We start from the raw sequence: 16,150 nt of genomic DNA, 5'->3' as shown, positions 1-16,150 counted from the left end.
AAATGGTTGAAGGCACTGAAGACTGCAAAGGCTATTGGCACTGACAACATTCCAGCAATAGTACTGAACACTTGTACTCCAGAACTAGCCGCGCGCCTAGCCAAGCTGTTCCAGTACAGCTACAACACTGACCTCTACCCGGCAATGTGGAAAATTGCCCAGGTATGTCCTGTACACAAAAAGCAGATTAGAGTGCAAAATTAAAGCACATGGGATTGGGGGTAAAGTATTGACATGGATAGAGAACTGGTTGGCAGACAGGAAACAAAGAGTAGGAAGAGAAGGGTCTTTTTCCGAATGGCAGGCAGTGACTAGTGGGGTACCGCAGGGATCAGTGCTAGGACTCCAGCTATTCACAATATATATTAATGATATAGACGAGGGAATTAAATGTAATATATCCAAGTTTGCAGAAGATACAAAGCTGGGTGGGAGTGTGAGCTGTGAGGAGGATGCAGAGAAGCTCCAGTGTGATTTGGACAGGTTGAGTGAATGGCAAATACATGGCAGATGCAGTATAATGTGGATAAATGTGAGGTTATCCACTTTGGTGGCAAAAACAGAAAGGCAGATTATTATCTGAACGGCGATAGATTGGGAAAGGGGGAGGTGCAGAGAGACCTGGGTGTCCTTGTGCACCAGTCGCTGAAGGTAAGCATGCAGGTGCAGCAGGCAGTTAAGAAGGCAAATGGTATGTTGGCCTTCATAGCGAGAGGATTCGAGTACAGGAGCAAGGATGTCTTGCTGCAATTATAAAAGGCCTTGGTGAGACCACATCTGGAGTATTCTGTGCAGTTTTGGTCTCCTTATCTGAGGAAGGATGTTCTTGCTATGGAGAGAGTGCAGCGAACATTCACCAGACTGATTCCTGGGATGGCAGGACTGATGTATGAAGAGACATTGGGTCGATTAAGCTTGTATTCACTAGAGTTTAGAAGAATGAGAGGGGATCTCATTAAAACCTACAAAATTCTAACAGGATTGGACAGACTAGATGCAGGAAGGATGTTCCCAATGGCGGGGGAGTCCAGGACCAGGGGTCACAGTCTAAAGATAAGGAGTAAGCCATTTAGGACTGAGATGAAGAGGGATTTCTTCACCCAGAGAGTGGTGAACCTGTGGAATTCTCTACCACAGAAAGCAGTTGAGGTCAAATCATTAAATATATTCAAGAAAAAGTTAGATGTAGTTCTTAGGGCTAAAGCGATTAAGGGATACGGGGAGAAAGTGGGAACAGGGTACAGAGTTTGGATGATCAGCCATGATTGTATTGCATGGCGGTGCAGGCTCGAAGGGCTGAATAGCCTACTCCTGCTCCTATTTTTCTATGTTTCTAAATCCAACCCGACCAATTACTGCCCTATCAGTCTACTCTCTATCATCAGCAAAGTGATGGAAGGTGCCGTCAACAGTGCTATCAAGCGGCACTTGCTCAGCAATAACCTGCTCACTGACGCTCAGTTTGGGTTCTGCCAGGGCCACTCAGCTCCTGATCTCATTATAGCCTTAGTCCAAACATGGACAAAAAGTCTGAACTCAAGAGGTGAGGTGAGACTGACTGCCCTTGACATCAAGTCAGCATTTGACTGAGCATGGCATCAAGAAGCCCTAGCGAAACTGCAGTGAATAGGAATCAGGGGGTAAACTCTCCACTGGTCAGAGTCATACCTAGAACAAAGGAAGATGGTTGTGGTTGTTGGAGGTCAATCATCTCAGTCCCAGGACATCACTGCAAGAGTTCCTCAGGGTAGTGTCCTAGGCCCAACCATCTTCAACTGCTTCATCAAAGACCTTCCTTTAATCGTAAGGTCAGAAGTGTGGATGTTCGCTGATGATTGCACAATGTTCAGAACCATTTGCGACTCCTCAGATATTGAAGCAGCCCATGTACCGATGCAGCAAGACCTGGACAACATCCAGGATTGTATTGATAAGTGGCAAGTAGCATTCGCGCCACACAAGTGCCAGGCAATGACCATTTCAAACAAGAGAGAATCTAACCATCTCCCTTTGATGTTCAATGGCATTACCATCGCTGAATCCCCCACTATCAACATCATGGGGGTTACCATTTTCCAGAAACTGAACTGGACCAGCCACATAAATATTGTGGCTACAAGAGCAGGTCAGAGGCTGGGAATTCTGCAGAGTAACTCACTTCCTGACTCCCCAGTGCCTGTCCACCATCTACAAGGCACACGTCAGGAATGTGATGGAATACTCTCCACTTGCCTGGATGGGTGCAACTCCAACAACACTCAAGAAGCTCGACACCATCCAGGACAAAGCTGCCCACTTGATTGGCACCCCATCCACCACATTCAACATTCACTCCCTTCACCACCAATGCACAGTGGCAGCAGTGTGCAACATCTACAAGAGACACTGCAGAAACTCACCAAGGCTCCTTCGGCAGCACCTTCCAAACCCCCGACCTCCAACACCTAGAAGGAAAAGGGCAGCAGATACATGGGACCACCACCATCTGCATGTTCCCCTCCAAGTCATACACAATCCTGACTTGGAACTATATCGCCGTTCCACTACTGTCTCTGGGTCAAAATCCTGGATTTCCCTTCCTAACAGCACTGTGGGTGTTCTTACACCCCAAGAACTGCGGCGGATCAAGAAGACAGCTCACCACCACCTTCTTAAGGGCAATTAGGTATGGGCAATAAATGCTGGCCTGGCCAGCGATGCCCACATCCTGTGAACGAATAAAAAGAAACACCCAAGTCTCCCTGAACACCGACATTTACAAGTTTCACGCCTTTTAAAAATATTCTAGTTTTCTATTCTTACTACTAAAATGAATAACCTCACACTTCCCCACATTATACTCCATCTTCCACCTTGTTGTGCACACACTTAACCTGTCTATATCTCTTGGCAGCTTCTGTGTGCACTTCTCACAGCTTACATTCCACCTAACTTTGTATCATCAGCAAACATAGATATATTACTCTCTGTCTCTTCGTCTAAATAATTAATTGCTGAAAATAGAGACATGTTGTCGAAAATTTTCATCTTGCACTCATCAGGACAATCCGCAACATCAATGTATAGGAAAACAACAACTTTATACTGTATGAAAAGAGAGTGTTGATTGCTTGGCAAGTGAACTCCGATTGGTAGAGGCGCTGCCATGGAGAATGTACTAGTTTACGGTGATTGACAGTTAGCTGCCAAGCTTTGTTTGATATTTAAACCAGGAATGAACCAGTGAATTTATTCATTCATGGGATATGGGCGTCGCTGGCTAGGCCAGCATTTATTGCCCATCCCTTATTGCTCTTTAGAAGGTGGTGCTTTCTTGAACTACTGCAGTCCATGTGGGGTAGGTACACCCGCAGTACTGTTAGGAAGGGAGTTCCAGGATTTTGACCAGCAACAGTGATGGAACGGCAATATAGTTTGTAATTTCCAGTGCCTAGGTCGATGCTGGGTGGTGCGTCCATTTTCATTCTTTATTGAATTCGTAGTGGTTGGATTCAACTGAGTGGTTTGCTGGGCCATTTTAGAGGGCATTTAAGAGTCAACCACATTGCTGTGAGTCTGGAGTCACATGTAGACCAGACCAGGTAAGGACAGCAGGTTTCCTTCCCTAAAGGACATGATGTGAACCAGATGGGTTTTTACAACAATCAACAATGGTTTCATGGCCATTATTAGACTAGCTTTCAATTCCAGATTTATTAATTGAATTCAAATTCCACCTTCTGCCGTGTTGGGATTTGATGCCATGCCCCCATAGCAATACCCTAGTACTCTGGATTACTAGTCCAGTGGCAATACCACTACGCCACCACCTCCCCAAGCATGGTCTGGTTGGGTATGGCCTGTACTTTGCCCGTTGCGAAGAGCAGAAGGGACATGTTTGATACGATCCGCCAGTCTTTGGGATGTACGGCCTATATATCTAGCATCACACTGACAGTGAAATTTATATATCACATTACTCATTTGTGTGAAAGACAGGACATCTTTTTGGCTTGACAGCAGCATCCTGTTAGTGACGAATAACGCATATGTTGCTACTGCATAGTAGCAGTGTGAAACAGCTAGCTTCACCTGTTGCTCAAATGTTTGGGATACATTACCCTTCCAGGGTAATTTGAGGTAGACTGGGCACTGTTTGCAACGGGCAAGGTACAGGCTGTACCCAACCAGCCCATGCTTGCAAAACGTACAACACAAGTGCCCAACATTAGATGTGATCCCACAATTGGACAACATTTGCTAAATAATCCTCAGTGTGCTAAGAATTACACTGACAACCAATTTAAGATTGTCAGTAGGGCTCGCAGTGTGGTGCATTTGCGTGTACTGGAAGCTACATATATTAATACACAGGGCCCTGTTCTTTGCAGACAGAAAGACTATGTACAAACAGACCTGTTTCAGCTGAACAAAATAAGTGAAAGCCATTCACTGGTTCATTCCTCAGGGCAATGCCTTGACCAATCAAAGTCAAGCTGCCTGGTTTAAATTTCAAACAAAGCTTGACAGTTAACTGTCAGTCACCGTAAACTGGTGCATTCTCTATGGCAAAGCCTCTACCAATCAGAATTCACATGTCAACCATCAGCACTCTCTTCTCATACAGTATAACGTTGTTGTTTTCCCTTACATTGGTATTCTTGCGGTGTGTCCTGATGTGTGCATGATGAAAAGCTTTGACAACATGTCTCTATTTTCAGCAATACTCAAGTTCTGTACTACGAAATGACTATAAGTCATTAATATAGATTGTAAATAGCTCAACCCTCTGAGACACTGAGAAATTGTTCCCCATCTGGGGAATTTAGAACACGAGGACAAGCAGTAGAAGTTGGAAATTCACCATGGTTGCATCTCGGCTAATTTCAACCAATTGATGGCTTTTTATTCATATGTCTTTCTGCAGGAAATCACATTTTGTAGTCGATTAACATAATCTCGAAAGCTTGTGAAAATAATCCTTTCAATTAACTGTGTGCTGAGTGCAAGATATCACATTTACTGCAGCAAGTGTTCAATGCATTGTTCTGGCTGGCTGAAATCATTAAATACCAGGTATGCATATCTAAAGTAAAAGAAAGGGAATCAGGCACAAAAAATGATGCATGCAAGGATGCGTGGCAGAATATGTTCTGCTGCTCTGATTTCATTATGTGATGTGTCATGAAGTTTTTTATACAACAGCAATTTTTCCCTGTGTAAGACTGCAAGCTGATGATGTTAATTATCATCTAAATTTTTGCCTCTGCATTTTCTAATGCATAAACTCCCCCCAAATAAACCTTTTGTTATTTAGAAGAAGGGCTTGATCACTTTCTATAAAGAGGAAACATTCACAGGAGGAATTCCTTATTCAAATCACATACCACCTTCTGGTCTGAGAAAGCATGTAAGTCCTTCACCAATGCTGCCCTTTAACTAACTGGTGGGAGGTTTTCCGGTTTTCCTAATCAGGTTTTCTCTCCCTCCACGTGGGAGAAACATGTGGGGCTGAATTTAATGTGACCGATTGGAGCGGGAATGGAGGCGTGGGGGGCCGGAGAATTGCTTCGGAAGCGTCTGCCTGGAAATCCAGCGTCTTGAGGTCGGTTCCGGATTTAGTCAGTGGCGGTAAAGAACCAAGGCAACGTGCCGCCCCAACGCGATGGGAGTGTAATTTAAATTACAGAACACTTACTTTTAATACATATGCATCTAATTCATCGTGATACAATGGGGAGCTTGGGATTAAGTGAACAACGGGTGGCCTCACGTGCTTTCGGATTTCCGACCATTGAAAGAAGGCAGCATCGAGGCGAGGCCTCAGAACCAAGACGGGTAGGCATCCATGAGCAGAACTGCATAGGAGATGATGGGGGAGCAGAGGCCATTGTCAGCCTACAGTGCTCTGCAGTCTGCAAGGGGGGGAGGGTTGTGGTCTCGGGTGCTCTGCAATGGGGATCGTGGTCTCGAGTGTTCTGAAAGGGGGTCAGGGCCTCGGGTGCTCTGCAAGCGGGGGGGGTTTGTGGTCTCATGTGCTCAGCGGGGGGGGAGTTGTGGTCTCGGGTGTTCTGAAAGGAGGTCGGGGCGATTGGGTGATCTTCAATGGGATCATGGTCTCGGATGTTCTGCAAGGGGGATCAGGTCAGGTGGAAGTGCTGACTGAGCAAGGTCTCAGGTGGTCTGCAGGGGGGTGGGGCTTGGGTTTGGGTGGCTGCCCATACTGCTGGATGAAAGGATCAGCTATCATCACTGAGGGTCATCAGAGAGTCTGCCAGGAGAAGGAGCAAATGCACAGCTGCCAAGGGAGGGTTGTCTATGCATTCACAGAGCTCTGTAGGCCCACTGATCACCTGGCATGGGTTTCATACCCCTTGTCTTCTAGGACCCCCCCACCGGCATAATGCAGCGTCTCCGACCGAGGGAGGACCAGGAAGCAGCTGTGCTTGCCCGTGAAACTCACGACGAGAGCAACAGTAACCAGCCCTGCCAAGAGGAGCCACCTGTGCCAGTGTACCACACTCAAATCAGCTACCTCCAAATGTCTGAGCGCCATTGTCAGCGAAGACTATGGCTCTCCAGCAAAGCTGTCACCGACTTATGTGCCCTGTTGCAGGACGAGTTGTGACCTACAGGATTTGGGGGTCATCCTATACCAGTGGCTCTGAAGATCACAGCAACACTAAACTTTTACGCGTCTGGATCATTCCAAGGATCCACTGTGGATATGTTTGGGGTCTCCCAGGCAGCAGCCCACCACTGCATCAAGAAGGTGACCAATGCCCTGTTCAAGAGGGACAGCGACTATGTGCGCTACCAGATCGACCCTGACAGTTAGGCCAAGAGGGCTATTGGATTCGGGGTCATCACTGAATTCCTCCGGGTGCAAGCTGTGATAGATTGCACACATGTGGCCATCAAGGCTGCAATGGACCAGCCAGCTACCTTCATCCACGGGAAGGGCTTTCATTCAATCAACGTGCAACTGGTCTACAATCACCGAAAGCATTTCCTGCCGGTGTGTGCCCACATCCTGGGAAGTGGCCACGAGGCCTGCATATTTCGACAGTATCAGGTGCCACAGCTTTTCAGGCCCCCCGGCCCCGTTCGCTGTCAGGGATAGATTCTCAGGGACAAAGGCTACTTATTGAAGACTTGGCTACAGATGCCTGTGAGAAACCTTTGCAATGCAGCAGAGGAGAGTCATAGAGTCATAGTGCACAGAAATAGGCCCTTCGGCCCATCGATACAACACTTGCCATGGCTCCAACCGAGCATCCATCAAGCAGGTGATTGGGCTGCTGAAGATGAGATTCTGTTGTCTATATCGATGCGGTGGAGCTCTGCCATATGCCCCAGCGAGGGTCTCGTGCATCATTGTGGTCTGCTGTGTCTGCCTTGCATGACGATGACATGACTGAATGACAGTCCTCCACCATCAAGGAGGACGCAGAGGAGGGAGATGATCAAGCAGTACTGGATGTTGAAGCCCTCGCACTGGAGGCCAGGCAAATTGAGTGATGGACCAAGGAGGTAAAAGACAATCTCATACTTACCTGCTTCCAGTCACCCTGATGGCCACTCAGAGTAAAAACAATAAAGACTCACCTCAATGCATGCAGTCTGTCACCTCCTTTCTATTTGTGTTCCATGCCTAGCGCCCAGCTGAACCACGCACTATGGTCCATAGGAGATCCTATTCAAATGAGGGCCGTGCCTACACTGGCATTCCACTAAAGGGGAAGGGTGATGTCAGGAGCTCACAATTAATTCATAGAGAATAATCACTTTTACACAATGAAGGTTAATTGTTACAACAAAAGAACTTTGTATGATGCAGCATGTCAAATTTCAAACACCCGTGAACCCCCAAGTGCCTCTATGTGGTTTTCTTTATACGTTTCTGACTGCTTCTGCAAGGTGTGAATCTATGGCTAGCAGCTGGGCTGGAGGCAGGCTGCTGATCAAGCTACTCCTTGCTCTGTGATGACTTAAGCAGCCGTCCTCTGGCTGCTTGAGGTCTGGAGGGTCCCGGCTGTCTGAGGGGTTCTTGCACTGGTGCAGGACTCTCCTCAGGCATCACAGCTACTGGAGCTGGGCTCACTGGCAGAGGGGCTGAGCAGCCAGTGTCCATACTCAGAACACCCTGAGGGGAGCCCCCAACTGTGGAGGTCAGCCTCTCCTCTTCCCTTTCAAGGCTCACTTGAATCCCCCCTGCTGACAGAGAAGGGCAAGGAGTAGGAAAAGACTCCAGGCACCTCGTCCTTCTCTCGCCTTGCTACTGCTGCATTGAGCTCATGGCCAAGGCGATGGTGTACAGGCTTACACACATTTGTGGGATCTGTCTCTCCATGAGGGTTGCCAACCTCTTGATGGAGGAAGCCATGTGCTCACATACCTGAGACATGGCAATACTCATGGCATGGATGGACTCCTCCATCTGCTCATGGTGGCTGTGCATGGCCTCTGGCATCACTGCCAGATGTTGCCTTACTTCTCTCTGCAACTCCTGTATGCCCTGTTGCTGTCAACACCTGAGGCTCGTCATCAGCCTGGGGCTCAGCAAGGGCCTGGTTTTCCACAGTCCTCCGACTGTCAGGGGCCTCGGCTGGCTCAGCCTCAACCACCTGTTCGGGCACATGTGCGGTGCTGTCACCAACTTGTGACCCTGATTCTGCAGTCGAGTGGAAACCCACCAAGGTGAAAGTATCTGCACTGGTGGAAGGTGCAGGAGAGTCATGTGACGATTCATCCTCTGACTGCAGTTCCTCCTCAGAGGTTGAAGGCTGTCCATATTCTGCTTGAGTTTCCTGCAGACAAAGACTGCATGAGAGAACGCAAACATGTGTGGGTTAGACTGTGCAGATCTCATTGTGCCAACCATACATGATGTGGGTCTCCAGAAGCGAACTGAACGTTGATGGACAACAATCCTCACTCTCTTACACGGAGACTCCAGTCTCTCCATCAGATATGGAGCAGCCACCTTGGGTCCCCGCCAATTCTAACACCTCCTCCTCTGTTGGAGAGAGAGACCAAAGATTTGGGATTCCTCCACCAGTCTGGGCTGTCTCCCTGCTGTTATGGGCCCTCTTGTCCTCCAAGTGGAAAGAGGGAGATAGTCATACTTTGCAGAGAGATCTACATGACAGTTCTGCTACCATCAGCCCCTCGTCCCCTCCTGGGGTTTCCTATATAGCTCATCCTCACGTTCACTGTTAGGGGAGTTAATTGGGGTGAGCTGTGAATGAAGGTGGCCTGTGGGCGAGATGCAGCCATGCATCTGTCAGCACATTTACAGTGCCTCCCTCCCCATCTCCCGCTTCCTCCTGCGTAGATATTTGTAAACGCTAAAAAGGAGAAGTATGGAGCAGTCACCTTGGCAGAACAAAGGTAGAACAAAGTTGACTCTCTTGCAGCACTGTACCCATGACCAGGGGGTGACCCCATGGCTGCTGGCCTCCTCAGCTATCATCATCCAGGCTTGCTTGCTTAGGCGGGAGGACCTCTTCTCGCCATTCCTGGGGAAGAGGACCTCCTGCCTTTCCCTTGCAGCCTGGAGGAGAATTTGGAGGCAGGGCTCACTAAACTGTGGGCCCATCCGGTGTCTTGCCTCTGCCATCCTGCAGAATCCACCTCCAGCGGTTAGGGGTCCAGAATCACTACAACACCAGTTCCAGTTGTGAAGGCACCCCATCTACAAACATTCACTCTTTCCACCACCGATGCACAGTGGCAGCAGTGTGTACCATCTACAAGATGCACCAAGGTCCCTTAGACAGCACCTTCCAAACCCGCGACCTCTACTAACTAGAAGGACAAGGGCAGCACATACATGGGAACACCACCACCTGCAGGTTCCCCCCCCCAAGTCACACACCGTCCTGACTAGGAACTATATCGCCGTTCCTTCACTGTCGCTGGGTCAAAATCCTGGAACTCCCTTCCTAACAGCACTGTGGGTGTACCTACCCCACATGGACTGCAGCGGTTCAAGAAGGCAGCTCACCACCACCTTCTCAAGGGCAATTAGGGATGGGCAATAAATGCTGGCCTGGCCAGCGACGCCCACATCCCATGAATGAATAAAAAGAATATGGATTATGTTCATCATGTGACTTCCACAATTTTTTAAAAAGTGAATTCCAGCTGGATTCATGTGACAGAAACTATACTTTGTCATAAAAATTATAAATAAATTAGAAATTAAATATAAATAAATTATAAATCAACATGAGAAGGGGTGGTGAAGTACCAGTCAGAGATGGTACTTTTGATGGCACCAGGGTGACACCTGGTGAACTGATGAGAGACCTGAACACCATGGCCAGCACTTAGCACTTTAGATTATGGAGAACTACATCCAACAACAGCAACTTATATTTATATAGTGCCTTTAACATAATAAAACATCCTAAGACACTTTACAGGAGTATTATAAAACATATTATGACACCAAGCCACAAAAGGAGGTATTCGGTCAAAGAGGTAGGTTTTAAGGAGTGCCTTAAAAGAGGTAAGTGAGGTGAAGAGGTCTAGGATGGGTATTCCAGAGCTTGGGGCCTAGGAAACTGAAGGCACAGCCACCAATGGTGGAGCAATTAAAATCAGGAATACACAAGAGGTCAGAATTAGAGAAGCACAGATATCTCGGTGGTTTGTGGGGCTGGAGGAGATTACAGAGATAGGAAGGGCTGAGGCCATGGCAGGATTTGAAAACAAGGATGGGAATTTTAAAATCAAGACGTTGCTTGACCAGGAGCCAATGTAGGTCAGCGAGCACAGGGGAACGGGACTTGGTGCAAGTTAAGATACAGGCAGCAGAGTTTTGGATGACCTCAAGTTTACAAGGAGTAGAATGTGGGAGACCAGCCAGGCATGAATTGGAACTACAGATGAACAGACTGTACTTCTTCCTTTTCAGTAGGAGATCTGCAGTATTTGTAGAGTTTCAAAATAAATAAATAAAGTTGTTAAAATTAATAATGCAATTGTGTGGGCTACATTCTTCCCGAATGACCTGACTTGTTATCACTATCTACAGATGTGTATTGCCCAGAACTGCAAATGAAGGGATGTTTATAATCCACTAGAGAACACAATAATTGGTATGCTGCAGTTTCAATGTAAGGCTACAACACATGTTTGTCCACCAAGTCTTCCTCTCCTGTGTGGCATTTCTCATTTGGACTGTGATTGTAGTTCTCTGAATTCCCTTTATCATCTGTCACTTATTTCTCTGCAATAGGACTTGAACCCACAAACTTTTGACTCAGGCAAAGGTACTACCACTGAGCCAAGGTTGATTGAGTTGTGCCATGGCTAAATGCTTGCAAGGCTTAAAAAAGGAAGTAAATAATATAGACAGGTGGAACCAAGGTTCCTTGCGAGGACTGAGGCAGGAATGTAAATAAGCAACTGACTCCATGGCGTTTAAGTATGCCGATGACACTCAGCGCTATCTCACCACCACTTCTCTCGACTCCTCCACGGTTGCTAAATTATCAGACTGCTTATCTGACATCAAGTACTGGATGAGCAGAAATGTCCTCCAATTAAATATTGGGAAGACTGACGCCACTGTTTTTGGTTGCAACTTGAAACTCTATTCTCTAGCTACCGACTCCATCCCTCTCCCTGGCAACAGTCTGAGATTAAGTCAGTCAGTTTGCAAACTTGGTGTCATATTTCACCACAAAATGAACTTCCAACCTCGTCTTTGTGCCGTCACTAAGACCACCTTACTTCCACCTCCGTAACACTAGCCAACTGCCCTGTGTTACGACCAGGTGAGAAAGAGGCCTAGGGTTCCCTTTCAGCCTTCACCTGGTCTTACTGTAACAGGGTTTTATTTTTAAACACACTGTGTTTTGAGCTCCCCCTTGGTGAATCCTTGTACACCACTTTCCAATTATAAGGCAAAGAAATGAGCACAAAAAGACTTTCTAAGGTTTAAAGAAGATTAAAATTTATTAAAACTTAAACTTTAATTCGGTTGACGTCTATGGATAGTGCCCACACTAGCATGCATACCCAATAAAGACATGCAAATAGAGACAGAAAAGAGCAGAAGAAAAATAAAGTGGAGAGGTTTGAGGCAATATCTGAAGAGTTTCCTTATTATGATTCTTCGAGCTCACTGTAGAGTCCTTTTGTAGGCAGTTCTTGCTTTTCGTTGGGGTCCAGTATTCTTCTTAAACCTTGTTCACGGTAGGAGACTTTTCTCTCTTGGGGTTTATGTGTTTTCAATGAATTCCATAGCTGGTGAGAAAGAGATAGGAGCAGACAGGAGAAAGATGTTTTCAATCCAGGAGCCATGAGCTTTCTGAGTTCAAATTCTCTGTGGTAAGTTCAAAAAAACTGCAACAGCCAGTTAGTCATGTGACCAGCTCACCTAACCAGTCCGGGCCCTTGTGGATTGTCTTGTCCTAGCAGACCATGGAATGTCTCTTCTCCACACAATACCTGGTGATCAAAGGCCCATTCTGGGTTAAACTGGAGCAGGGAATATTCCCTTTGTCTTTTCAAGTACTGTCTGTTAATATGCAAAAATGTCTTTCCAGCCAGTCTGGCAGCCCTTGTAATAGGCCTTCTCTTCTTCCCAGCAACAATTTGAAATTTTAATGTCTATGTGGCGAAATTAATATGCCTCATTCATGGCAGGTGGGAGCCTGCATGACACCTGTCTCAGCTCATCTGTTGCTGAAAGCCTCATTCATGCCTTTGTTACCTCTAGACTTGATTATTCCAATGCACTCCTGGCTGGGCTCCCACATACTACTCTCTGTAAACTTGAGATCATTCAAAACTCTGCTGCCTCTCTCTTAACTCGCACCAAGTCCCGTTCCCCTATCATCCCTGTGCTCACTAACCTACATTGGCTCCCAGTCAAGCAACGTCTTGATTTTAAAATTCTCATCCTTATTTTCAAATCCCTCCATGGCCTTGCCTCTCCCTATCTCTGTAATCTCCTCCAGCTCCACAACCCTCTGAGATACTGTGCTCCTCTAATTCTGGCCTCTGTGCATCCCTGATTTTAATTGCTCCACCTTTGGTGGCTGCACCTTCAATTTACTAGGCCCCAAGCTCTGGAATACCCTCCCTCACCTGCTGCCCTCTCCACTTCAGTTTTCTCCTTTAATACACTCCTTAAAACCTACCTCTTTGACAAAACGTTTGGTCATCTGACCTAGTATCTCCTTTTGTGGCTCAGTTTCACACTTTATTTTATAATGCTGTGAAGCATCTTGGGACATTTTGTTACGTTAAAGGTGATATATAAATATAAGTTGTTGTTAATGTTGATAGTATATTTTGCAGGCCAGCAGGAGCGGGAGTGCTACCCCCAGTCCCTCAAGGAAATCACTGGCTTCCTTTCTGACAATTGTGGCCTATCCTTGCTGCAGCAACTGGCGACTCCTGCCCACCAAGTCCCAATGCCAAGCCCCAATCTCTCCGAATTACTGGGGACCATCTCCAAAGAGCCCAGTGTGGACCTCCTGTTGTTGGTTTTCCCAATTGGCAACCAGCCAGCCTATCAATCTGTTAATTTCTTTTAATAAATCCCCTGAATTGCCAGGCTTTTGATGCAGTATTTTGCTCCCCTGCACCCTTCCCGCCTCCCTGTAAATATTGGGGCCATTGGCTTTACTGCCTGGGTGGTGCCTGGGAAATACACAGAAAGGAAGAATAAAACCTACTGGATTCTCCTTCCATTGCAATAGCAGCTTCTGTTAGGAGAATGCTGAGCTCCTTACCAGAATTTTCATGCTCCGTACAAGCAATGCTTTACGTCCAGACAGTAAAATTGAAAATCTCCCCGACAGAGTGTTTTGCTTCACAGATGGCCTCACATTCATCATTTGATGGAGCTGCCTCAAGGTCCCTCTCACATTCTCCCTTCTGCTGTGTTTGTATTTTCTGAGTATAACACGACAAAAATAGTCTATTCCCACAAAACAAGCTTTATTGTGTCTTTATGGGAAGCTAAGAAGCTCATGAGTGTTATGAATGAACAGTTGACTCTTTCCCAGTTGGATTTCTCAGAGACAGTATTTGATTTACAGGTAATCAGAACATAAGAAAAATGAAGGACAAGAAAAGGCAATTGAAACTCATTCCTCCCATGCCCTAGTTCTCCTGTTATTGCATCCAGCTACATTCTGAACAGTTCCATGTTTTTACTTCAAGCAGCTTGTCTGGTGAAATTATTCCAAGCATTAATCACTCTGTGAGCAAGGAAATTCTTTCCAATATCTCAGTTTATTTTTTACAAATGCAAATGTATGTCTCATCCATTGTTGTAAAGAATCACATTGTTTAATGGATTCTATAGGGATTTGTGGTGTTCTGCACAGTATATAATTTGGTTTATTTTCACAGGTGTGTACCAATTGCAGCCAAGGAAATGGGTGAGCAACCTATTCCCAGGCCTCCATCTTTGCCACTCTTGAGTCAAGTGCCAGGACGTAGATAAGGCACTCTAGTGATGATTCTCCTCCAGTCCCTGCCTCAGCCCATCTGCTCCTGAAACTCTCATTCATGCCTTTGTTACCTCTAGACTTGACTATTCCAACACACTCCTGGCTGGTCTCCCACATTATCCTCTGTAAACTTGATCTCATCCAAAACTCTGCTGCCAGTGTCCTTACTCGCACTAAGCCCCATTCACCTATCACGCCTGTGCTCGCTGACTTATGCTGGCTCCAGGTCAAGCAATGCCTTGATTTTAAAATTCTCACCTTTGTTTTCAAATCCTCCATGGCCTCACCCCTCCACTTATCTGTATTCTCCTCTAGCCCCACAACCCTTCAAGATATCAGCGCTCATCTAATTCTGGCTTCTTGAACATCATTGATTTTAATTGCTCTACCATTGGTGGCCATGCCTTCAGCTGAATAGTCCCTAAGTTCTGGAATACCCTACCTACACCTCTCCTACTCTCTACCTCTCTTTCTTCTCTTAAGACGCTCCTTAAAACCTATCTCTTTGACCAAGCTTTTGGCCATCTACCCTAATATTGCTTTATGCGGCTCGGTATCTAAAGTTGCTTAATAATGCTTCTGTGAAGTGCCTTGGAACGTTTTATTATGTTAAAGGTGCACATAAATATAAGTTGTTGTTGTTGTTCACTTTCTATCCATTGCAAAGTATCAGGACTTTGCTAATTGTCTCTCTATGGCGGCATGGCTGAAGTTGGAAGATTGGTAGTGGTGGAATCATGGGCACAAAGTTTTATCTCACAGCCTTGTGGCATCATGTGATGAAGCTGCAGCACAGCATCTCCAATAAATTATTTTTAACAATTAATCATTATTCGTTATAAAGGAAGAACCTTCATAAAATACTGGTTTGGCCTCAACTGGAATATTGTGTCCAATTCTGGGCATCACACTTTAGGAAGGATGTGACAGCTTTAGAGAGGGCGCAGAAAATATTTACAAGAATGGTTCCAGGGATGAGGGACATGGATAAATTGGAGAAGCTGGGATGTTCACTTTAGAGAAGGTTGAGATGAGATTTGACAGAGGTGTTCAAAAACATGTGGGGTCTGGATAGAGTAGATAGAGAAAAACTGTTCTCACTGGCAGGAGTATCAATAACCAGAGGACGCAGATTTAAAGTGTTTGGCAAAAGAATCAATGGCAACATTATGCGGAGAGTGGTTACGATCTGGAATGCACTGGGTGAAGGAGGTGGATTTGATCAAGGCTTTCAAAAGGGAATTAGATAAGCACCTGAAGAGAAAAGAATTGCAGGGCTACTGGATAAGGGTAGGGGAGCGGGACTAGTTAAAATGCTCTTGTAGAGATCTGGCATGGGTTCGACGGGCTGAATGGCCTTCTTCTGTGTTGGAACCACTCTATGATTTGATTCTATAATCTCTCTCTATACCTATATAATGTATCGAAATAAAACTACTCACCTTAAATCCCGGAGCACAAACACATTTGCCGGTGACACTGTCACAATCAGCCCCACTCTGACAGATACAGATTTGCTGACAGTTCTCTCCATGAAAGCCAGGGGGACAGGTCTCATTGCAGTACAGTCCAGCCCAGCCCGCTCTACAGGAACATTCACCAGACAATGGGTGGCAGCTGAAAGAAGCATTGAAGAGGCAACAGCATAATCCTCAATTTTATTAATTGATCACATAACACTGAACTTT

General features: G+C 46.2%; 1 protein-coding gene across 13 annotated transcripts in view; it reads right to left on the bottom strand.

The window, feature by feature from the left end:
* megf11 (multiple EGF-like-domains 11) overlaps positions 1-16,150 on the bottom strand; it is a 568,089-nt gene that overhangs the window by 106,968 nt on the left and 444,971 nt on the right. For all 13 annotated transcript variants that reach the window (XM_068018269.1, XM_068018268.1, XM_068018258.1 and 10 more), the window contains one exon: positions 15,905-16,079. In XM_068018269.1, coding sequence (XP_067874370.1) covers positions 15,905-16,079 — 175 coding nt within the window. The remainder of the gene's footprint in view (positions 1-15,904; positions 16,080-16,150) is intronic.

This window comes from Heterodontus francisci, chromosome 38, assembly GCF_036365525.1.
Source record: "Heterodontus francisci isolate sHetFra1 chromosome 38, sHetFra1.hap1, whole genome shotgun sequence".
NCBI lineage: Eukaryota > Metazoa > Chordata > Chondrichthyes > Heterodontiformes > Heterodontidae > Heterodontus > Heterodontus francisci.
The sequence above is the reverse complement of the archived record's forward strand: the minus strand, read 5'-3'. Positions and strand labels throughout refer to the sequence as shown.